Source organism: Bos taurus, chromosome 25 (assembly GCF_002263795.3).
Source record: "Bos taurus isolate L1 Dominette 01449 registration number 42190680 breed Hereford chromosome 25, ARS-UCD2.0, whole genome shotgun sequence".
NCBI classification, from domain to species: domain Eukaryota; kingdom Metazoa; phylum Chordata; class Mammalia; order Artiodactyla; family Bovidae; genus Bos; species Bos taurus.
In genome coordinates, this window is record NC_037352.1 from 36,923,811 (window position 1) to 36,947,073 (window position 23,263).

At 45.5% G+C, this 23,263-nt stretch overlaps 1 protein-coding gene and 1 non-coding gene across 2 annotated transcripts; both read right to left on the reverse strand.

Moving 5' to 3' along the window:
• Positions 1-482: 482 nt before the first annotated feature.
• LOC112444276 (zinc finger protein 892) lies at positions 483-22,932 on the reverse strand. Its single transcript, XM_024985094.2, has 9 exons — positions 22,797-22,932; positions 18,934-19,092; positions 18,578-18,676; positions 16,792-16,873; positions 16,376-16,533; positions 13,745-14,032; positions 11,108-11,196; positions 9,393-9,519; positions 483-6,528 (listed from the first exon to the last, which is right to left on the reverse strand). Exons 1-9 carry the CDS (start codon positions 22,930-22,932, stop codon positions 5,315-5,317), a joined length of 2,352 nt encoding a protein of 783 aa, XP_024840862.2. The 3' UTR covers positions 483-5,314.
• On the reverse strand, positions 18,580-18,651 carry TRNAW-CCA (transfer RNA tryptophan (anticodon CCA)). Its single transcript has one exon. It is a non-coding gene; the product is annotated as a tRNA-Trp (tRNA).
• Positions 22,933-23,263: the final 331 nt, after the last annotated feature.

Here is a 23,263-nt window from a genome sequence, read left to right on the forward strand (position 1 = left end):
ACACCCAAGATAGACTGAGTTCAATTAGTCTCGGGATGCCCATTGAGAGCCTGTTGCCCTGAAGGAGGAGGGTCTGAGTCAGGAGCACCCCCTCTCCCCAGAACATACTTTCCGCAAGAGCAAAGATGACCCATCAGAGTTGTGCCCTTGTCACTCTTCAGGGACCTCCACTTTTGGACCAAACCTTTTTTTTTCCTTTGAACTTTTTATCTTGTATTGGGGGATAGCTGATTAACAATGTTGGGATAGTTTCAGAGGAACACTGAAGGGACTCAGCCATGCGTATACATGTACCCATTCTCCCCCGAACTCTCCTCCCATCCAGGCTGCCACATACCATTGAACAGAGAGAGTTCCATGTGCTACAATAGGTCCTTGTTCGTTATTCATTTTAAATATAGCAGTGTGTATGTTGCAGGAAGGGGGACCCCTTCCAGGGCCCGAAACTGGGCTCTTGTCTAACACTCGAAAATGAATTGTCCAAGGAGACACATGTGCTGACAAAGCAAGAGATTTTATTGGGAAAGGACATCCAGGTGGGGAGCAGTAGGGTAAGGGTGGCTGGCAGTCTTGGGTTTTATGGTGATGGGATTAGTTTCCGGGTGGTCTTTGGCCAATCATTCTAATTCAGAGTCTTTCCTGGTGGCGCACGCATCACTCAGCCAAGATGGATGCTAGCGAGAGGGATTCTGGGAAGTGGACGGACACGCAGTGTCTCCTTTTGACCTTTCCCGAACTCTTCCAGTTGGTGGTGGCTTACTAGTTCTGTATTCCTTATCAGGATCTCCTGTCATAAAACAACTCATGCAAATGTTTACTATGGTGCCTGGCCAGGGTGGGTGGTTTCAATCAGTGTGCTTCCCCTAACATGTACATGACCTTCCCAAACTCCCTAACTGTCCCCCTCTTCCAGTAACCATAAGTTTGTTTCGTGTCTGTGAGTCTCTGTTTTATAAGTTCAAAATATTTTTTTTAATGAAAGTGAGTCCTTTGTTTTTTTAGTACTGATCTCCATGGGATTTATTTACTTCTTTAGAAATGTGGTATCTCAGTGCCCTGACTAGGGATCAAACCTGCACCCCTGCATTGGAAGGTGAAGACTTAACTGCTGGACCACCAGGGAAGTCCCTAGTTATATACTTTTGAATTGTGATACTCCACCAAAAAATATGAACAAGTTTATTGTGAAGTACTGCCAACATATAGGCAAGCGTAGACTAGAACAATTTTAAAGAACATTCACAAATACACCACACAGATGAATCAATTCTTGAGTAGGACATATTTGCTTCATATCATTTTTAAGGAAATAACACACTTGTAATAAATACCATGTATACTCATGAGCCCTCCCTAATCCCATTCCCTCACCTTCAAGCTGACTCATCACCCAAGAAGATGACGTGTCTGTAGTTGTCCAGCATCACGTCCCTGTAGAGGGCCTTCTGAGCCCAGTCCAGTGTGTCCCACTCTTGCCTGGTGAAGTACAGAGCCTTGTCCTGAAAGGACAGCAACCCCTGGAAACAGACTCATTATAGCTGCAGCTCCTACCACAGCTTTGTGGGCCACAGTATTATTGTCCTACAGCCGAGGCTCATCCAGTGAATTTGCAGACTCAGGGCTCAACTCGTCTCCAACCCTCAGGTCACAAATGTTCTTTCTTCCACACTAGAGTCACACGTGTTCTCTCTGGAAGGACACATGGTCAGTATGTGAGGCTTCTCTGGCCGTTTGGTCTCTGCTGTGGTTACTCAACTCTACTCTGGCAGCATAGACAACAGGAGAGTGGACGGCTGTGGCTGTGACCCCATAAAACCACTCCCGGGTCCAGGTGAGTTCGCTGACCCTGCTCTGTGCACTCCCACCTTCCTCATCACACGGTTCTTCTGCCCAGTTCTCATACGAAAGAGATGGCGCCCTCCCAGGACACTGAGAATGGGGCAGCGTGCGGGCTGCTCCCACAGGGATGGACAGGCTACTGGGACTCACTGGCAGAAGCTTCTGGGCTGGCTGTCGTGGGTACCACTATCCGCCAGGTCTGAAGAGGGAGGAAGGGAGGGCTCACTGGGATCCAGAAAGTTGTTGGAGGAGCAAGACTTGAGCCCGGGCCTCAGGGGAGGCAAAGACTTTCCCCTGTGTGGTCCTCACCCCTCCTGTCCTCTCCCCCTGGGCCCCGAGGTCATTCTCTCTCGTCTCCTCCAGGGTCTTAAGCAAATGAGTCTTTTCCCTTTTCCCCATTGTGATATTGTGATTTAAATAAGAAATGTATATTTGGTCTTCCTGCCTGTTTCTGGCAGAGTTCCTAAAGTGCTTGGAATTTCTTAGGGGATAAGTGCAGAGGAGTATCTTTTAACTTGGGCTTTTCTCTTTGGTTTTTTATTTATTTTGGGCTGTGTTGGCGCTTCATTGTTGCACGTGGGCTTTCTCTAACTGAGGCAAGCAAGGGTTACTCTTTGTTGTGGTGTGCAGACTCACTGCAGTGGCTTCTCTAGCTGCGGAGCACAGGCTCTAGGTGCGCAGGCTCCGTAGTTGTGGTGCACCCGCTTAGTTGCTCCATAGCATATGGGATCTTCCTGGACCAGGGATCGAATCTGTGTCCCATGCATTGGCAGGAGGATTTTTATCCACTGTGCCACCAGCCATCAGGGAAGTCCTCCTCAATTTCTGAAGTAGCTGCACAGCCTCAGAGGTGAGATAAGCATCTTGTTATCATAACAAATCCCTCAGCATCTGAGTTTTATGTTAATGAGGAAAACTCCTAAGGATACACCTAGTTGCCAGGGGCCAAGGCCTGTGAGCAAGTTAGAACCTTCACCCCTAGCACCTGAGGGGAGGGGACAGGCTGGGGTTCAGTCAGTCCCCAGAGGTCAGTGACTTGCCCATTACACCTACGCAAGGAACCCCCATGAAAATGCAGACACTGGTTGCTGAACTGGTGGAGGTGCTGGGGGCATGCCCGGAGAGGGTTGGAAGCTCTACTACCCTGCCCCCTGCATCCTGAGCATCTCTTCCATCTGGCTGATCCTGAGTTCTATCCTTTTACAATGAACCAGTGATAAGTAAACTGTTTTTCTCAAATATTTATTTATTTGGCAGCGTCAGATCTTAGTTGCAGCAGGCGGGATCTAGTTCCCTGACCAGGGATTGAACCGGGGCCCACTGAACTGGGAGCTGTGGGGGTCTCAGCCACTGGACCACCAGGGAAGTCTCTAAACTATTATTTCCGAGTTCTGTGAGCCATTCTAGCATCAGTGGGATCTGGTCAGGGAACTAAGATCCCACATGCCTTCAAGCAACTAAGCTCTGACGGGTGCCACACTGAAAGATCCTGCAAGCTGCAACTAAGACTCAATGCAGCCAAATATGTTTTTTTTAGGTAGTATGCATTCTGCAGTTGTTGTATCTTCTATAATGTATATGTCAATCAATTCAAGATTGTAGACAGTGTGGTTCAGATATTCTATGTCTTTAATATTTTGTCTAGTTGTTCTATCAACTTCTGAAAAAGGAGTGTTAAAATTTCCAATTATAAAATTGCCCACTTTTTAAAAATTTGTCAGTTATTACTTTGTGATTTTGGAGGCTGTGATATTAAGCACATAATATATTAATAATCCAGAATTCTAAATTTTGTGTATAACACTAAAATCGCATTCATAATTGTAACCCAATTACACATTAAACAATTACTCACCTTGGTGAATTGATCCTTTTATCATCGTAAAATCCTTCTATATCTAAGATAATATCCCTGTTCTTGAATTCTGTTTTATCTGATATTAATATATCCACTCCAGCTTCCTTATGATTAGTGTTTTCATTGTATATTTTTTCATCTTTTGAATTTTCTGTATTTAAAGTATCTTTTACATAAATCAGACCAATGTTTTTTTAGCTGTCTCCCAAATGATACCTAATCAAACTTAGAAGCTTTAGCACAGCAAACTATAAGAAAAATGGAAAGACAGACTGCTATATAATTTTTGCAAATTATGTGATCAACAAGGACCTACTTTCCAAAATATACAAACAGCTCATACAACTCAATAACAAAATACCAAACAATCCAATCAAAAAAATGGGCAGATGATCTAAATAGACATTTCTTCAAAGAAGACATCCAAATGGCCAACAGGCACATGAAAAGATGCTCGATATTGCTAGTCATAGCAACATTTAAGCCAAAACTACAATGAGGTACTACTTCACACGAGTCAGAATGGCCATCATTAATAAGCCTACAGAGAATTTCCTGGTGGCCAAATGGTTAGGGCTCTGCACTTCCACTGCAGGAGGTAGGGGTTTGATCCCTGGTCGGAGAACTAAGGTCCTACCTGCCTTGGGACAACTAAGCCCATGTGACACAACTAGATTCTGTGCACCGTGATGAAAGATCCGACATCTCAACGAAGACACTGTGTGCAGCAACTAAAACCCAATGCAGTCTAATTAATTAATTTTAAAAGGTGATGTTATTAGCAGGAGAAAGATAAAGCAGAAACAAGGACACAAAGAGCTCTTGTCAGCTAATGTAGATTGTTAATATCCTTTCGGCTGCCTATAACCCTCTTATCCCGTTAGGTTGATCCTCGTGCAGAAAGAATTTCAGTCAGTGCTACTTTTCATCCTGGTTGCACATTGATTAACACGAGAATTTTTAAAATTATTTTTATTGAAGTATAGTTGATTTATAATATTGTGTTAGTTTCTCATGGACAGCAAAATGATTTGGTTATCACTTTTTCAGATTCTTTTGTTATAGGTTATTATAAAATATTGAGCATAGCTCTTTGTGCCACACAGTAGGTCCTTTTTGTTTACCAATTTTATATATAGTAGTTTGGATATGTTATTTCTGATTTCCTAACTTATCCCCCTCCAGGACCTTTTTCCTTTGGTAAGAAGTTTGTTCTCTATGACTGTGAGTCTGTTTAGTAAATAAGTTTATTTGAATCATTTTTTAGATTCCACATATAAATCATATCATATTTGTCTTTCTCTGTCTGACTTACTTTAGTATGATAATCTCTAGGTCCATCCTGGTCGCTTCAGTCATGTCCAACTCTTAGTGACCCTTTGGACTGTAGCCCACCAGGCTCTTCTGTCCAAGGGATTCTCCAGGCAACAATACTGGAGTGGATTGCCATGCCCTCCTCTAGGGGATCTTCCCAATTCAAGGATCGAACCCCCATCTCTTATGTCTCCTGCATTGGCAGGCAGTTTCTTTACCACTAGTGCCACCTGGGAAGACCAATATTTGGAGCTCTGTATAATAAGGAGATAGTGCATAATTATTTCATCAATTCACTGCCTTCTATTCACCATGAATTTCTCCATGTTGATGATAGGCTGAACACATACTGAAAGTTTTCTCACATTTCTTATATTTATAGCGTTTTTCCCCTGCATGAGTTTTCTGGTGTTGAATAAGAGAAGAACTCTGGCTAAAGGCTTTGTCACAATCATTGCATTTATATGGTTTCTCTCCAGTGTGAGTTCTTAGATGCTTTGTCAGGGATGAGCTCTGGCTGAAGGCTTTCTCACATTCTTTACACTTGTAAGGTTTCTCTCCAGTATGAATTCTCTGGTGTCTTATGAGAGCTGAGCGATCACTGAAGGCTTTTCCACATTCATGACATTTGTAAGGTTTCTCCCCAGTGTGGGTTCCTTGATGTTGAATAAGAGCTGAACAGTAACTGAAAGCCTTCCCACATTCACTACATTCATAGGGCTTCTCCCCTGTGTGAGTTCTCTGATGTTGAGTAAGGCCTGACCTGTCACTAAAGGCCTTCCCACACTCTTTACACCCATAGGGTTTTTCTCCAGTATGGACCCTCTGATGTTTAATAAGGGAGGAGGTGTCATTGAAAGCTTTCCCACACTCTTTACATTTATAGGGCTTCTCTCCAGTGTGTATTCTATGGTGCTGGATGAGGTACGTGCTTTGGTTGAAGGCCTTCCCACATTCATTGCACTCATAGGGCTTTTCTCCAGTATGAATGATATGATGTTGAATAAGCGCTGAACGGTGACTGAAAGCTTTCCCGCATTCATTACACTCGTAAGGTTTCTCTCCAGTGTGGATTCTCTGATGCTGGATAAGGGATGAGCTCCGGGTGAAGGCCTTTCCACATTCAGTACATACATAGGGTTTCTCTCCTGTGTGAATCCTCTGATGTAGGATAAAAGCTGAGTAGTAGCTGAAGGACTTGCCACACTCACTGCACTTCCAAGGCTTTTTCACTGAGTAAATGTTCTGATGTTTAATTGGGTTCGAACTTTCCCCGATTTCAGTACAATCCTCCATAGGATTTCTCTTGTGCTTAATTATGACTTGCCTTAAATCTTTCTTCAGATTTCCTTGCTGCCTTTCTAACATGCCTCCACATTCCCAGGTTTTTATCCATCTGGAGTCCCAGGAATCATCCTTTATAAGTCTTTCTATTATCAGCTCCCTTTCTGATGATACTCCTTCAGAACCTTCCTGCATTGAAAGGGACACTTTAGTTTCAGGTGTAGATTCAGAATCTGAAATAAATAAAGAGTACAGATATTTGTGTTCTCTGTGGAGAGAAAGAAAACTGCTGAGGTGGCAAGAAGTTAAAGAAAATTAAATTGATGTCCTTTAAAAATGTTTGAATGTTCTCAGAAAAAGCCTCATGGCAATGGCAGGTGACAAAGTTTCAGTGAATAACACTGATGGGGAAATGATGAAGCTGAAGCACAATACAAGGTCAGATAATGATGATGCTACACCTGAAAGAATGGGAAACTGAACAGACTAGCCAGGGAAGAAGATAAGCAGGCAGGATGAAAATAAATGTCAACAAAATAACTGAGGAAGTGGGCGGGGTGGGGGGATGAAAACACAGGTTGAAATTGGGCAATTTTGAAAAAGTACTGGACAAAAAAATCGCTTACACGAAGACATATATTAGTGACAACCTGCCAGGAGCCGGCATAATGTATATTGAGTGCATATTGCATATTGAGTGCAGCACTTTCCACAGCATCATCTTTCAGGATCTGGAATAGCTCAACTAGAATTCTATCACTGCCGGGAGCAAGCGTGAGGAGCTCCACCCATGACAAAGGTCATGAGGAAGGAGGCTCGGCATACGCAAAGGCGGGATCGAGCCTCAGGAGTCCCCCTGGAAATTCTCGAGCATCTAGCCCCCAAAACCAGAGTCTGCCTACTTTCTGCTTTGTGCTCTCACCTACACCTCTGACTTTACGGGGGGCTGTCCCCCACTACCTCTCTCTGAAAAAAGAGTTAGCTTACAGCTCCAGTTAATAATTCCTGGGTGTGACAGTGTTTCAACCTACAAACTCCTTTGGAAGTCCTCTAGCCTGCCTGAATAGGTTTTTCAGGCCATATGTGATTGCTCAGAGCCTCCCAACTGTGAGAGGCATGAGATGTTCTAAACTGTCTAAATACAGATTCCTTTGAGCAGTTAAAAGATTGATTAGAAATTGTATTGGTGAAGGGATTTTCACTTGTTGGGCCAATGTTTGCTGCTAAATTTCCATATCCCTTACCTGCTGTGTCCCTGGCAGTGTATTGATTAATATAATTGGTGTAAGTAGTAGCTTTAATGTTTGTAACCTGGGACCCTTGAGTTAATTCTTTTTCTTGTTATAGCCCACCACACCTTTGCTCTGTAGGAATGCAACTTTATCTAATGCTTTTGGAGGGTGGCTCCTGACCAATCACCTTTAGAGAAAAATTAGTTTTCTGAAGAAAGGGTCTTAAAATGTTAACAGGCCTCGGGGCCAGAAGATGATGCAAATCACCTAAGCTTTTGCATATGATTAGTTTGCAGGAAGAAAGCCTGGCTTGCTGCATGACTCTACCCCTTCCCCCATTATCCTCTATGCATAACTTAAGGTATAAAAACTACTTTGGAAAATAAAGTGCGGGCCTTGTTCACCGAAACTTGGTCTCCCCATGTCGTTCTTTCTCTCACCTTCTGGCTGAATTATTCAGCCTCTTTTCTCCACTGAATTTCCTCACTGAGCTATCCTTATTTCAGCCTCTTTTCTTCACTGAATTTTCCTACTGAGCTATCCTTATTCTATTACTCTTTATATCCTTAATTAACGTTTAATTAAGCATTTGTTTCCTGATCCTCGCCGACGCTGTCCCCGCTTCAAATTCCCTGGATCCACTGGGGCTGGACCCCGGCAACAACCATATTTGATTTTTAAAATCATTACCTTTAGTCCTTTTTTAAAAGCAGATTTTTTGTTTGTTTGTTTAGTGTATGCTTTCCCTATGATTTTGTGTCTCCACTAACCACTGCCTCCTCCCTCCCTCCATTCTTTCTTTCCCTTCTTTTCTTCCTCCTTTCCTTCTTTCCCTCTCTCTCACCTTTCTTTCTTCCTTCCTTTATTGCCAAAGTCAAATTTCTCAGATTTTGGATATCATCTCATCACATACTTGCTCCTGACTCACCACAGTCTGGCTTCTCTCCCCACCACTCAGTTGGAATTGCTCTCACTAAAGTCACTAACCATTTATATGTCACCTAAATCCAGTGGATTCTTTTCATCTGTAGATCACCTGGGCCTCTCAACAGCACTTGACACCATGTGCTCCTCCTAACAACATTTTCCTGGTGCTTTTCTCCCCATCTTATTGAGAGAGAATTAACAAACATTCTCTCTTGACTTCTGTATTACTAAGCTCTCCAGGTTTTTTCTCCTGATCCCTACTTATTTGGAAGTTTTCCTGCTGTTCCTTCTTCTGAAATGTTGATGCTTCTCAGTGTTCTGTCTTAGGCTCCCCTCTTTGGTCCCTGTCCCCCCGCCCCCCACTGTCTCCTTTAAAGACATCATCCCAGACTTCCCGCTGGTCTAGTGGTTAAGAATCCACCTGCCAATGCAGGGGACATGGGTTTGATCCCTGCTCCAGGAAGGTTCCACATGCTGCAGGGCAACTAAGCTCACGGGCCTCAACTAGTGAAGCCCACACACCCTAGAACCTACGCTCCACAGCGAGAGAAGCCACTGCGAGGAGAACCCCACGCACCGCAAGGAGAAGGTAGGCCTTGCTCTCTGAAACTGGAGAAAGCTCGAGAAGTGACAAAGACACAGCACAGCCAGAAAGATAAAAATAATAAATAAACAAAATTATATACTTATACATATGTATGTAAAGGAGCTGTCCTTTTTCATTTCCACAGATGGTGAACTTTGACTTGCCAGGAGAGAAAAGAAGCCCAATTCTGAGCTCAAAGTCATCAGGGATCCCCTACGGGATCAGAGCTCTCTGGATCGTAAGCAAAACTATGGCATTTGATGTCATTAGTCACAGTGGAAGTTTTATGTCACAGTAAGCAGTATGAAAAATAACTTTTTTTCAATAAAGTATTGAAAAATAACTTTCTTACCCCAAAATACCAGGTTCCCACAATTCTCCACCTTCATATCCATGCCCATGTGTCTTCGGGCAGAATTCATCTGTTCCTCCTCCACACAGGTGAAGTCCATTTCCTCATCCTTGACTGTCGTCAATTCCTGGAAGAATAAGTACATTCTTATAGGATTTGGTGATCTTTGAGGGAAGAGAACAATCTGGAATAGGAAGTTCTTTTTAATCTGAGCGTTAAAACTTTATTTTAACCATTTTAATGGAATATTCTAATTATTAGTCTGTGTTAGGGAAAACAGTAATAATAGCTAACCTTTCTCTTTTTTTTCTATGTATTAAGTCCTTTGAACAACCTCTTGTAATAATAACTATGTTAGGTAAGTACCATTATTAACATTATCTACAGATGTAAGGACAGATCTGAGATTTGCACCCAGGCAGTCTGACATCAAAGTTAGACTCTTGTTTTAAATTTACTTTTTATACAATTTTTACAGGTTACTAGCCAATATTTGTATAAAAAATAAATTTAAAACAAGAGTCTAACTTTGATGTCAGACTGCCTGGGTGCAAATCTCAGATCTGTCCTTACATCTGTAGATAATGTTAATAATGGTACTTACCTAACATAGTTATTATTACAAGAGGTTGTTCAAAGGACTTAATACATAGAAAAAAAAGATAAATGTTAGCTATTATCACTGTTTTCCCTAACACAGACTAATACAGGTTACTAGCCAATATTTCGGAGAAGGCAATGGCACCCCACTCCAGTACTCTTGGCCTGGAAAATCCCATGGACGGAGGAGCCTGGTAGGCTGCAGTCCATGGGGTCGCTAAGAGTCGGACATGACTGAGCGACTTCACTTTCACTTTTCACTTTCACTTTTCCCTTTCATGCATTGGAGAAGGAAATGGCAACCCACTCCAGTGTTCTTGCCTGGAGAATCCCAGGGACGGGCGGGGGGCTGATAAGCTGCCGTCTGTGGGGTCGCACAGAGTCGGACACGACTGAAGCGACTTAGCAGCAGCAGCAGCCAATATTAGAAAATATTGGCTATACTCCCCATGTTGTACAATACATTCTCTTTTTGCAAATATTTATTAGGCTGTGTCGGGTCTTAGTTGAGGGTCTTATGTGAGGCACAAAAGATCTTAATTCTTGGACTAGGGATTGAACTCACATCCTCTGCATTACAAGGCAGAGTCTCATCCACTGGACCACACTGTATGATACATTCTTGAGCCTGTTTTACACCCAATAGTTCATACCTCCCACTCCCCAACCATGTATCCCGCCCCCCACCCCTGCCACTGGTAACCACTAATTTTACATCTGTGAGTCTGTAAAGCTACCAGAATGCCACTTTTGGCCTCCCCTCCCTGCCTCACTGGCCACATCTTCTCAGTCTCCTTTGCTGTTTCCTCTTATCTCCCCGACCTCAAAGTGTTGGAAGGTACGGTAATAAGATCTCATCTCTTTTCTACCTACATTTATTTGCTAGTGATTACAGCTTCATAGTTTGAAATACCATTCACACAGATTCCTCCCAAATTTAAAGCTCCAGCCTGAGCTCCCCCCAGAGCTTCAAGTCTTCAAGGAAAAATTACTTTGGTTCAGTTCTCCAGATGAGATTTCCATGAACCTCCGAAGTGAGATGAAAGGAAGAAATGAGGACACACTCTGAACACCAAACTGAGATTTCACAGGAGGGAAATGAAACTCAAACTTGCCTGGAACTCAACAGGAAGAAGCTCTCCAATAGGTTCCATTTCTTCTGTGCTCTGTTCTTGGGACAAAGAAACATCTTCTGTAGTCATAGCTGGAAAGAGCAGAAGTAAAGCCATGAAGGGGATAAACTCTATCTTCCCACTTACAAATTCGCAAGGACAAAAGCTAGCACAAGCCAGAGGAATTATATACACAAGACCTACTCTACTTAACTCAAAAGGATTAGATACGGATAGAGGAAGATAATAACATGAAAGCACTTTGACCAAAAAGCTAAATGCACATATAGTATGTCAATATTTTGGTACAGTCCTATGGGAGTGGAAAAGCGTGACCTGTTCTTTACCACAAAAACAAGCACTGTGGAATATTCTCCCTTCTACAGCATCAGAGGGAATGTGTATGAGCACAGAAGCGCTGAAAGAGGAAGATGAGAGAGGGGAATGTATGACAAGGAGCCTTCTTCAATTCAGTTCAGTTCAGTTCAGTCACTCAGTCGTGTCCGACTCTTTTCGACCCCATGAATCGCAGCACGCCAGGCCTCCCTGTCCATCACCAACTCCCGGAGTTCACTCAGACTCACATCCATCAAGTCGGTGATGCCATCCAGCCATCTCATCCTCTGTCATCCCCTTCTCCTCCTGCCCCCAATCCCTCCCAGCATTAGAGTCTTTTCCAATGAGTCAGCTCTTCACATGAGGTGGCCAAAGTACTGGAGTTTCAGCTTTAGCATCATTCCTTCCAAAGAACACCCAGAACTGATCTCCTTTAGAATAGACTGGTTGGATCTCCTTGCAGTCCAAGGGACTCTCAAGAGTCTTCTCCAACACCACAGTTCAAAAGCATCAATTTTTCGGTGTTCAGCTTTCTTCACAGTCGAACTTTCACATCCATACATGTCCACTGGAAAAACCATAGCCTTGACTAAACGGACCTTTGTTGGCAAAGTAATGTCTCTGTTTTTGAATATGCTATCTAGGTTGGTCATAACTTTCCTTCCAAGGAGCCTTCTTAGTGATTTCCCAACATGATGGCTTACTGAGTTTCTCTACTTTGGGGTCTTCTCCTGACATGTGTCTGTTTCCCTTTCCCATCATGCAGGGGCACCTAACCTTTTCATTCTTATCCAGGGTATTTCCTCCACTTGTCCGCACTTTCAACTCCATGTTTATTTGCGTAATTCTTACCATTTTCCTCAACTTCAATGGTCAGATAATCCATGATCAGCTTTTCCTTGTCCTCTTGTTATTGCTAGGACTTCCTCCTAATTCACTGTTTCAGATGAGATAAACATGGACTTTTCAGCAATATATAATCCACTTCTTTGTATAAATCATTCAACTCTACTCTGAAGCTTCAGGGAGAGATTTTGGGGTTAGCCTTGCCCCACTGTGAAATTGATTACACTCCCTGGGGCATCTCCCTCTACGTCTACTCCTAGGAGGCTTATTCCTACACATTTAAGTCCTAGGGCCTCAGTAGTAACTATGTTTTACTTAGAACCTTCATAATTTAGCCTAGATTAAACTTCACAGTTGGAAGACCCTTCTCTGGAGTCCCCAGGTCAGTCACCTACGTTCCACACCAAGGCAAAAACAGGAGAGAGCCAGGGTAGTGACTGTGAGCCTTAGTCACACACCGGTTCTGTATGATGCACAAATTCTCCTAAGACCCTGAAGCACAGAAATGGTTATAAGCTGGCCTCTGATTAACGTCGCAGTAACTAAAAGTAGAGCTCCCACAGTTACTCAATCCTTCCTACTCATAAAACACAAGGCAGTTGATAGGTGGAATCCTTATACATGTGATTCTTCACTCGCTCTTTAAGACCCTGAAAATAAAACAGGCCGGGATTCCTTTGCACGTTCAGAGTCGAACCCCTTACTCTGGACCCCAAATATAGGCAGCCCCGAAAACTTTAATCCAGACACCCTCCCTCCCCTAACCCCCACTCCCGGTGGCTCAGTTGTTAAAAGAGTTGGCTTGCAATGCACGATACTCGGGTTCGATCACTGGGAGAAGGAAATGGCAACCTACTCTGGTATTCTTGCCTGGAAATCCAAAGGACAGAGCCGCCTGGTGACAGAGCCCCCATGATCCATGGGGGTCACAAGAGTCGGACACGATTTAATGGCTAAACCACCAAACTCTCATAGCTCAAGCACAGAAGAGAAATGAGTAAGACATGGACTCCATTCTTTTCTATCTGTCCCCAAAGTTCAGAACCTGCAGTGTTTCAGTGGAGTGACAGGACCTAAAGCCAACACCAGCGGGAGGCGCTCTAGCTCTCCGAACCTCAGAAGCCGAGCCCTCCAACCCTCACTCTCCCCTTCCCCAAATCCCCCGTCCGCCATGCCCCCTTCAGGCTCCCGGACTCCATTTCCCAGAGTACCTAGCGGCAACCTCGCTTCCGGGGCGCCCCTTAGCTCAGAACAAGGGTAGCCGCCGGCTCGCTACCCAGCCGGAAATACCCGGCGGAGCGCCCGAGGGGTGGGGCCGGGAGGCAGGCAAGGCCCAGCCCTTCTCCCGCTGAGGCCGGAACCTGAGAGCCTGGCCGGCGCCGCAGCAGGTGGCGTTAGAGCGGCGCGCTTGACGGACGGGGCGCGGAGACTCGCGCCTCTGACCCGGCTTTCTCTTACCTACGGACTCGTTGCGGACTTGGCTCCGGCTCCCGGGTTGGATCCCCTCCGGGCAGCGCTCTGGGAGGGGCGGGGGAGGCGGACACCGTCGCCTTCTGGACCCACCGAGCTGCGGGGAGACAAAAGGCTCGAGCCCGAGGCTCTGTCTGGAGTCGCATCTGCGCACTTGGAGGCGACCGCGCCGGGTCGGGGGTCCCGGCGGAAGGACTCCACTTCCCAGAGGGCTCGGGGACAGCGGTGTCTGTTCTGGGGCGTCTGCAGAGCGAGGGGAGAGAACTGCGGGCCTTCCTAGTCGGCCTCGAAGTGGAGATCATTCTCCACTTGATCTCTTTTCTGAATAAACTGAGAAGATCCGAGCGATTTTAGCGTTTGATTATTCGCTGGGGGTGGGCGATGCGGCGCTATGACACAAAGTTTTTTGCTAGTATTTCTTTCTTATGATAGCCTCAATTCTGGACACCGAATGCTAACGCTGATTTGGTTGAAAGCATTCTGGCTGATTTAAAAAGCATTGGACGGAGTGAGAAGCCGTTCTCCTGATAAATGAATAAAGTATGAGTTGGCAAGGAAAAGATGTGAGAAAGCAGCAAACAGGGAGAATTGTGCGGCCCTGGGAACGTCAGTAGATGGTTGGAAGGCATCACCGACTCAATGGACATGAGTTTGGGTAGGCTCCGGGAGTTGGTGGACAGGGAGGCCTGGCGTGCTGCGGTTCATGGGGTCGCAAAGAGGCGGACACAACTGAGCGACTGAACTGAACTGAGGAACGTCAGTATGGGGAGGGCCACTCCCTGGAGTCTAAGATCAAACAAGGCAAAAGATACTTCTACCCTCAGTGTCAGGAACACTGGAGGCTCTAGGTCTAGTTCTTCACAGAAATCCAGAGAAACCCACTGCATCTCAGTTGGCATTCTAGTCCAAATCACCATAGTCACCTAAACACTCTCCACCTCTAATCTTTCCTTTCCTCAATCCGTGCTATTCAAAGCAGCCAAGATGAAGATTTAAAAATTAAATCTATTTTGTCACTCTTCTCAGAACTTTTCAATAACTCCTTCTGCCCTGGAGTAAAATGTAAACTCCTTAATTAAATGAAAACATGTGAGAGAAACCAGACACAGAAGGTAACATTTTGTTTCATTTCATTTATAGCAAGTATTCAGAATAGATAAATCTATGGAAACAGTGATTTTCCATATAGTGATTTTTCAAATAGTGATTGCCTAAGGCTGGAGGGGACAGGGGCACAAGGGAATGAAGGGTGACTGCTAATGGGTAAAGAGTTGTTTTGGTGATATATATATATTAAAAAAAACTGTTCTAAAGTTGACTATGGTGAAGGCTGTACAAATCTGTGAACATACCCAAAGCAGTTCTGTGTACTTTTTTGCCCCGCCCTTTTCCTTGGAAGAAAAACTATGACCAACCTAGACAGCATACTAAAAAGCAGAGACATTACTTTGCCAACAAAGGTCTGTCTAGTCAAAGCTATGGTTTTTCCAGTAGTCATGTGTGGATGTGAGAATTGGACTATAAAGAAAGCTGAGCACCAAAGAATTGATGCTTTTGAACTGTGGCGTTGGAGAAGACTCTTGAGAGTCCCTTGGACTGCAAGGAGATCCAACCAGTCAATTCTAAAAAGAAATCAGTCCTGAATATTCATTGGAAGGACTGATGCTGAAGCTGAAACTCCAATACTTTGGCCACCTGATGGGAAGAACCCACTCATTTGAAAAGACCCTGATGCTGGGAAAGATTGAAGGCGGGAGGAGAAGGGGAGGGTAGTGGATGAGATGGCTGGATGGCATCACTGACTCGATGGACATGAGTTTGAGCAAGCTCTGGGAGATGGTGATGGACAGGGAGGCCTGGCGTGCTGTAGTTCATGGGATCACAAAGAGTTGGACACTACTGAGCTACTGAACTGAACTTAACTGGGCATGTAAGATCTTAATTTCCAGACCAGGGATTGAACCTGAATCTCTTCCAGCAGAAGCACAGTTTTAGCCACTGGACCACGAGGGAAGTCCTGACCATATGCTTTAAAAGAGTGAATTATATCTCAGTAGAGCTATTTTAAAACACATTAAATTTATAGTGGTATAACCAGGGACATTGTTTTACAGGAAGACTTTTATAAGATGTGTAAGGATGTAAAGACAGAAAAATCCCAGCAAAGTTGTCCATCCACACAAGAGCCTTGATTTTTCTCTGAGATGTTTGAATTTGGGTCATTTTAAGTTTTCTCATCAGAATGTCCTGTGTTTGACAAAATTTCTTTTAAAAAACATATTTTACTCTTAAAAACAACAACTAGTAATTGCATTCTTTACAAACTGGGGCAAAATAAAAACTCTTAGAGTTGTGACTCAAGTACATGAAGGTTTGGAGGGAGAGGGTCTCCATTCTGATCATATCATCTCTTCAGTCTCTGTTTTGTGTTTTGCTTCTCATATGTCAAAATCTCTTCAGATTGATTAGGAGACAGGGACCTCCTTGAGAGCCCAATTTATTTTATTCTCGACCACAGCTCCTAGAAGGGGGCTTGGACATCCTGGAACATTATGTGGGTGTGTGTGGGTGTGAGTGTAATCCTGTTATGATTTTGCAAATGTTTGGGAAATAAATTACCATAACCGCTCTTTAGAGTAACTCTAAAGAGGAGAAAACCTTCAGAAGCGAAGCAACCAGCATAGACAGCGGACTCCCCCAGCAGCGCCCGTTTCTCTTTAGAGAAGCCGGCGCATGGCCAGTGGGGCAGGTGAGTAAGTTTCAGGCACCTGGAGGTACTGAAGGGATGGAGGAAACGTCAGGCATGACCGGCCCCAGGCAGGTAGCACGGAGAGCCAGTCCTGCAGGAACATGGACCTAAGGAGGGGGAGCACAGGTCTGGTCCCCAAGCCACTTTCGTGCCCTCGCAGTAGGACTAGCTCCAGCTAAAGTGTGAGGAAGGGAGAACAATTCTTTCCCTGGATGGTGGAACTTCCCCCTGGCACCTGCTGATCCTTAGGCAGCTACTGTGTCAGTGGGAACCCACCCACCCTCACCCGCACAAACACACACATTCCTCTGGCTTAGGCGCTATGGGAACCTCGGTCCGGGAGAAGGGGCCGGACCAGCAGCGCTGCTCTGAGGATGGGCGGATCCTCAAAAGTCCAGGGACCGCAGGTTCTTTGAGCAGGCGAGGTTCGTGTTATCCGAGCCCCTTTCCCCTAACTCTGTCTATCTCTACTTTTTCCACCTTTCCACCTTGCTTGTTCGTTATCCAGTCGCTCAGTCGTTTCCGACTCTTTGAAACCGTATGGATTGCTTCCCTGTACTATTAATACATCCCAAACCCTCTGGACGCAATGGATCACAAATATTGAATTCTGCAACGGAGAAGTGAGGAAGTTAGCACATAAAATATAAAACAGACTAATACATAAAACACATTAGCTTGTCATCCGGGTAACTGTTATACCCTCAATCCTGAGATTTCACTAACTATTAACCTTTTAAAAGTCACACCCTGCAGACTTTCCTGGTGGGCCAGCGGCTAAGGGTTTTGCCTTACAATGCAGGGGACACAGGTTCGATCCCTCGTTCGAAAACTAATGTCTGCGACGCAGCCAAATAAATATACATTCAAAAGCGAAAACCCCCACCAACAATTTGTAGGCAGGGTTTTTTTTTTTTTCTTCCTCCTGCCCAGCAGCAAGGCTTATGACACTTTAATTCCCCTATCACTGATTGAGGGCTTTCCTGGAGGCTCAGATGGTAAAGAATCTGCCTGCAATGCAGGAGACCCAGGTTCAATCACTGGGGAAGATCCCCTGGAGAAGGGAATGGCTACCCACTCCAGTATTCTTGCCTGGAGAATCCTACTCCAATATTCTTGCAGAATTCCACGGACAGAGGAAACTGGCGGACTCCACGAGGGTCACAAACAATCCGACACGACTGAGCGACTAACACTTTTTTTCACCATGGATGGAACCCGGCCCTCAGCTCCCGTCCCTCAGCTCTGAGAGCACAGAGCCCTAACCACTGTTTACCTATCTATTCATTTATTAAGCTCAGAAACAGAAAGACTTTCAAACTGAAGAGGGATTGGGGCCGGCTTAATTAATTCATTAAGTGAAAGCTAAATCCTGGTAAGTCTACAACAGTCTCCATTTCCTTTAACTTGGGTTTTTCCTTGCTCAGGTCATGTATCTGGAACTTGATTGAATCACATCCCTCTGGGAGATACGCATTTAAATGAAATCTAAGTAACAGCATGGTAAATTCCAGAGTAATTTTTTCCCCACTCCAGTAGAGTTCAAAAACTCCATCATCAACATAGTAACTTTTTAATCAGCTTCACAGTGTATTGTCTTTAACCACAATGTTCAGGGGGCTTTTGACAGAGGAAGCTCAAACCATGAAGTTTGTGGGGTGGTGGTGGCTGGGGTGGGGTGAGAGGGCAGAGAACCTGACTTCATCAAAGTGACACAAATATCAACCCAGGGAGACTATACCATATCTGTGTGGGGACCAAATAAAACTGTTCACATCAGGGTGAATTCATTAGCGAAGTCTCCTCACGCCCTGTTTTGCTGTCCCATCTGAGGTCATCTGATGTCCCCTCTGAAGCTTAGTCCTGATAAGGAAAAGAACCAAACAACTGACATTTCGGCTCACCTGGGTTTTCTTACCTTTCAGTTAGTGCCTGTCTACTGCTGAATGGTTCACAAGAAGTCTCTCTGGACTAAGGAAAAGATAGGAGAAAATCTCCTGCTGGGAGCCCGCGGACAGACAATTGTTTGGTTCACTACCGAATTTATCTCTTGGCGCAAGAGAAAAAAGTACCTTGACCCCGACGTGATTTGAACACGCAACCTTCTGATCTGGAGTCAGACGCGCTACCGTTGCGCCACGAGGTCCTGGTGGTGGCTCCTCCTGTAATGCCTTAGGGGGACAACTTCAGAGGTTGTCAGGTGTGAGTTCTGTTCTGCTTTTGTTTTCTTTTACTGCTCTTACTACCATTTAGGAATGACTGTAAGCTCCTTGTCCCTTTTATGAGTCTATTCAAAGTGAGATGTAAATGAAGCAGGGTCAGGAGCTTAGGGCTCAAAGAATATTCGACCCCCCTCATTCCGGGAAACCCACTCTCCCTACAGAGGTTTTTTTTTTAGGGAGGGATGTTCGGGAAGAGACTGGAAAACGAGAAGTCCGGCTGTCAGGGAAGGCGGGGTGGGGTGACTGGCGCTCCGGGTGCTTTCTTTTTTCCCAGTCTTTCTGCAGGCGGCACGCCACGAGGATTTGGATGTTGAGGCCGGGGAGTGGGGGGGTGGGGGGCGGGGGTGGTGGTGGTGGTGTCACACCTACGGAGGAACACAACTTCCCTTTAACAAAAAGGGGCTTAGAAATTTTTTTGCTTTAAAAAAATAACATTCACACATGGGAGACAGGGTAAATTAGGAACTTGGGATTAAAACAAACACACTATATAAAATAGATAAATAACAAGGACCTACTCTATAGCACAAAGAACTATATTTTGTGCTATATCTAGCAATATTCTTTAATGGAAAAGAATCTGAAAAAGAATGCATCCTCAGTCATGTCTGACTCTGCAACCCTATGGGCTCCTCTGTCCATAGGATTTCCCAGGCAAGAATCCTGGAGCGGGTTGCCATTTCCTTCTCCAGGGGATCTTCCCGACCCAGGGATTGAACCCGTGTCTTTTGTGTCTCCTGCATTGGCAGGAGGATTCTCTACCACTGAGCCGTAGATGTATATATATCTGAATCACTTTGCTGCAACCTGAAATATTGTAAATCAATTATACTTCCATTAAAAACATTAAAAATTAGAAGTTTAATAACTCCAAAGTAGCCCAGAGAAATAGCAGTTTTGAAGAGGGCAATGTGGCATAAACAGACTGTTCAAGGTGATAGATCACTGTATGTCAGCATGCTGAAGAAAGGGTTAATTGAAAAGATAGAATTTGAAGATGCCAGAAAGAAAGATATAACCATATAACCAATGAAGCAAATCCCTTTCACAGTGAGACTGGCTCCTAGGTCCATGGGATTTCCCAGGCAAGAATACTGGAGCTGGTTGCCATCTCCTTTTCCAGGGGACCTTCCCAACCCAGGGATCGAACCTGTGTTTCTTGTGTCTCCTGCACTGGCAGGTGGATTCTTTATCACTGTACCATAGATGTATATACAGTGAGACTGAAGTAAAAAGTGAAAGTCGCTCTTTGCAACCCCATGGATTGAATTCTCCAGGCCAGAATACTGGAGTGGGTAGCCTTTCCCTTCTCCAGGGGATCTTCCCTACCCAGAGATAGACCCAGGTTTCCCGCATTGCAGGCGGATTCTTTACCAGCTGAACCACAAAGGAGGCATCCTAAGTCTTTTATTTCAGATTTGACTTTTCTAGCAAGAGAAGGGGGGACAGACGCGCTCCCATAATGCATTAAACAGGGATACTATGGATAATTTTATTTCACTTCTGGGTGGTGAGAGGATGACTCCTCTCTCACCCAATGAGGTCTGTGGCAGTAGTGGTAAATTACATGTGTAGAGGAGCCCTGGCGAGCTGCCCAGGCCATGGGGAGAGCGACTGAGCACATCAGGTTAAAGAAGGGGGATTAGAAGCCAGATGAACACAGAGCAGGTTGGTTATAGATGTCGGGGTTTCAGGGAAAATAATGTCATTAGAGAAACATTAATTTATTGGTGTTCAGTGCCCAAATTACACTCTGGCTCTCACCCTAGCCTCTGTTACCCAGGGAGGGTGGGGTAGGGGGTTGGGGGTGGGTGGCCACACTTCCCACGTCCCGCTTTCCTCTCCCCATCCTGGGGGCGCCAGGCGGGACAGGGGGAGACTGTCACCTATGGGCCAGAGAGGCCGGCGTGGACAGTAGGGAATAGGTTTGGCGGCCACGTGGCCCCAGCACCCGGGTGGTCTTGAAATGATGACAGAAGTATGAAAGTCACGGAGGAGCCTCCAAGGGGAACGTCAGCGCTCTTGCAGGTGGAGTTAAACTTCTAATTCTTAGACAGTCTTCATTAAATACCAATATGCAAAATGTGAAAAAAAGAAAAAGAAGGGGCATCTTGAGGCTTGTTTACCATCACCAAGGATGCTGCTGCTGCTGCTAAGTCGTTTCAGTCATGTCCGACTCTGTGCGACCCCATAGACAGCAGTCCACCAGGCTCCCCTGTCCCTGGGATTCTCCAGGCAAGAACACTGGAGTGGGTTGCCATTTCCTTCTCCAATGCATGAAAGGGAAAAGTGAAAGTGAAGTCACTCAGTGGTGTCTGACTCCTAGCGACCCCATGGACTGCAGCCTACCAGGCTCCTCCGTCCATGGGATTTGCCAGGCAAGAGTACTGGAGTGCGGTGCCATTGCCTTCTCCATCACCAAGGATACCAAAGCCTGAAAGATGATGCTGTGAAAGTGCTGCACTCAATATGCCAGCAAATTTGGAAAACTCAGCAGTGGCCACAGGACTGGAAAAGGTCAGTTTTCATTCCAATCCCAAAGAAAGGCAATGCCAAAGAATGCTCAAACTACTGCACAATTGCACTCATCTCACATTTGAGCTAGTAAAGTAATGCTCAAAATTCTCCAAGCCAGGCTTCAGCAATACGTGAACCGTGAACTTCCTGATGTTCAAGCTGGTTTTAGAAAAGGCAGAGGAACCAGAGATCAAATTGCCAACATCCACTGGATCATGGAAAAAGCAAGAGAGTTCCAGAAAAACATCTATTTCTGCTTTATTGACGATGCCAAAGCCTTTGACTGTGTGGATCATAATCAACTGTGGACAATTCTGAAAGAGATGGGAATACCAGACCACCTGATCTGCCTCTTGAGAAATGTGTATGCAGGTCAGGAAGCAACAGTTAGAACTGGACATGGAACAACAGACTGGTTCCAAATAGGAAAAGGAGTACATCAAGGCTGTATATTGTCACCCTGCTTATTTAACTTCTATGCAGAGTACATCATGAGAAATGCTGGACTGGAAGAAGCACAAGCTGGAATCAAGATTGCCGGGAGAAATATCAATAACCTCAGATATGCAGATGACACCACTCTTATGGCAGAAAGTGAAGAGGAACTCAAAAGCCTCTTGATGAAAGTCAAAGTGGAGAGTGAAAAAGTTGGCTTAAAGCTCAACATTCAGAAAACGAAGATCATGGCATCCGGTCCCATCACTTCATGGGAAATAGATGGGGAAACAGTGGAAAGTGTCAGACTTTATTTTTCTGGGCTCCAAAATCACTACAGATGGTGACTGCAGCCATGAAATTAAAAGACGCTTACTCCTTGGAAGGAAAGTTATGACCAACCTAGATAGCATATTGAAAAGCAGAGACATTACTTTGCCAACAAAGGTCCGTCTAGTCAAGGCTATGGTTTTTCCTGTGGTCATGTATGGATGTGAGAGTTGGACTGTGAAGAAGGCTGAGCGCCGAAGAATTGATGCTTTTGAACTGTGGTGTTGGAGAGGACTCTTGAGAGTCCCTTGGACTGCAAGGAGATCCAACCAGTCCATTCTGAAGGAGATCAGCCCTGGGATTTCTTTGGAAGGAATGATGCTAAAGCTGAAACTCCAGTACTTTGGCCACCTGACCCAAAGAGTTGACTCATTGGAAAAGATTCTGATGCTGGGAGGGATTGGGGGCAGGAGGAGAAGGGGACGACAGAGGATGAGATGGCTGGATGGCATCACTGACTCGATGGACGTGAGTCTGAGTGAACTCCGGGAGTTGGTGATGGACAGGGAGGCCTGGCGTGCTGCGATTCATGGGGTCGCAAAGAGTCGGACACGACTGAGCGACTGAACTGATCTTCAGGCTACCAAGTGCGGGGCGGGGCTTCCGTGGCCCCGCCCAATGACTACCAATCCCTAAGCAGCTTTCTGCCGGGCTTTTAAGACCCTTGCTGGGCGGTCCTGGGTTCAGCAGGCTTTTCATTTCCAGCTAGCGCAGTGATCCTGGAACCACCAGCGTCTCTGAGCTCCAAAAAATCCACCAACGAACTGTGGGACGTATTGTGACTCACCTGCGCAGACAGTAGGTGGGGTGAAGGAGGGGAAGGACTCTCCGCGGCGGGGGCGGAGCCCGCAGGCGCTGCTTCGGGTGACCCCGCCCTGGGGAGTCAGGTGGGGGTGGGGACGGGGACAGGCACCACGCCCCATTGTGACACGTCCCGAGCCTCAGCGGGGATTGGCCGGGCGGACGTGGGGTGTGGGGTGGGTATAAAGCCCTGGTCGCCAGGGCCAGCACTGGACACAGTCTTGGTGCCCAGAGGAGGCTCCTCAGCTCCTGCTCCTTCTGCTGGCCCCTTTCTTCCAGGCACCTTTTAAAGCTGACGCTACCGAGGTGACCACTTAGGGCACCAGCTCCTCTTCGGAGTCTCGGTCATGGACTCTGGTCTCCCATTTCTTCACCCCTTGGGGAAGCTAAAAACAAAGGCAGAGAAACACAGAAAAGCCATTGGGTTTGGAAGGAAAAACTATTATTCCGATG

Coding starts and splice junctions, on each gene's coding strand:
- LOC112444276 (XM_024985094.2), bottom strand. CDS start 22,932: ATGGGGCGTGGTGCCTGTCCCCGTCCCCACCCCCACCTGACTCCCCAG. Junction 11,197..13,744: donor AGTCCGCAACGAGTCCGTAG/GTAAGAGAAAGC, acceptor TGCTCTTTCCAG/CTATGACTACAGAAGATGTT. Junction 9,520..11,107: donor TTCTTCCTGTTGAGTTCCAG/GCAAGTTTGAGT, acceptor TTATTCTTCCAG/GAATTGACGACAGTCAAGGA.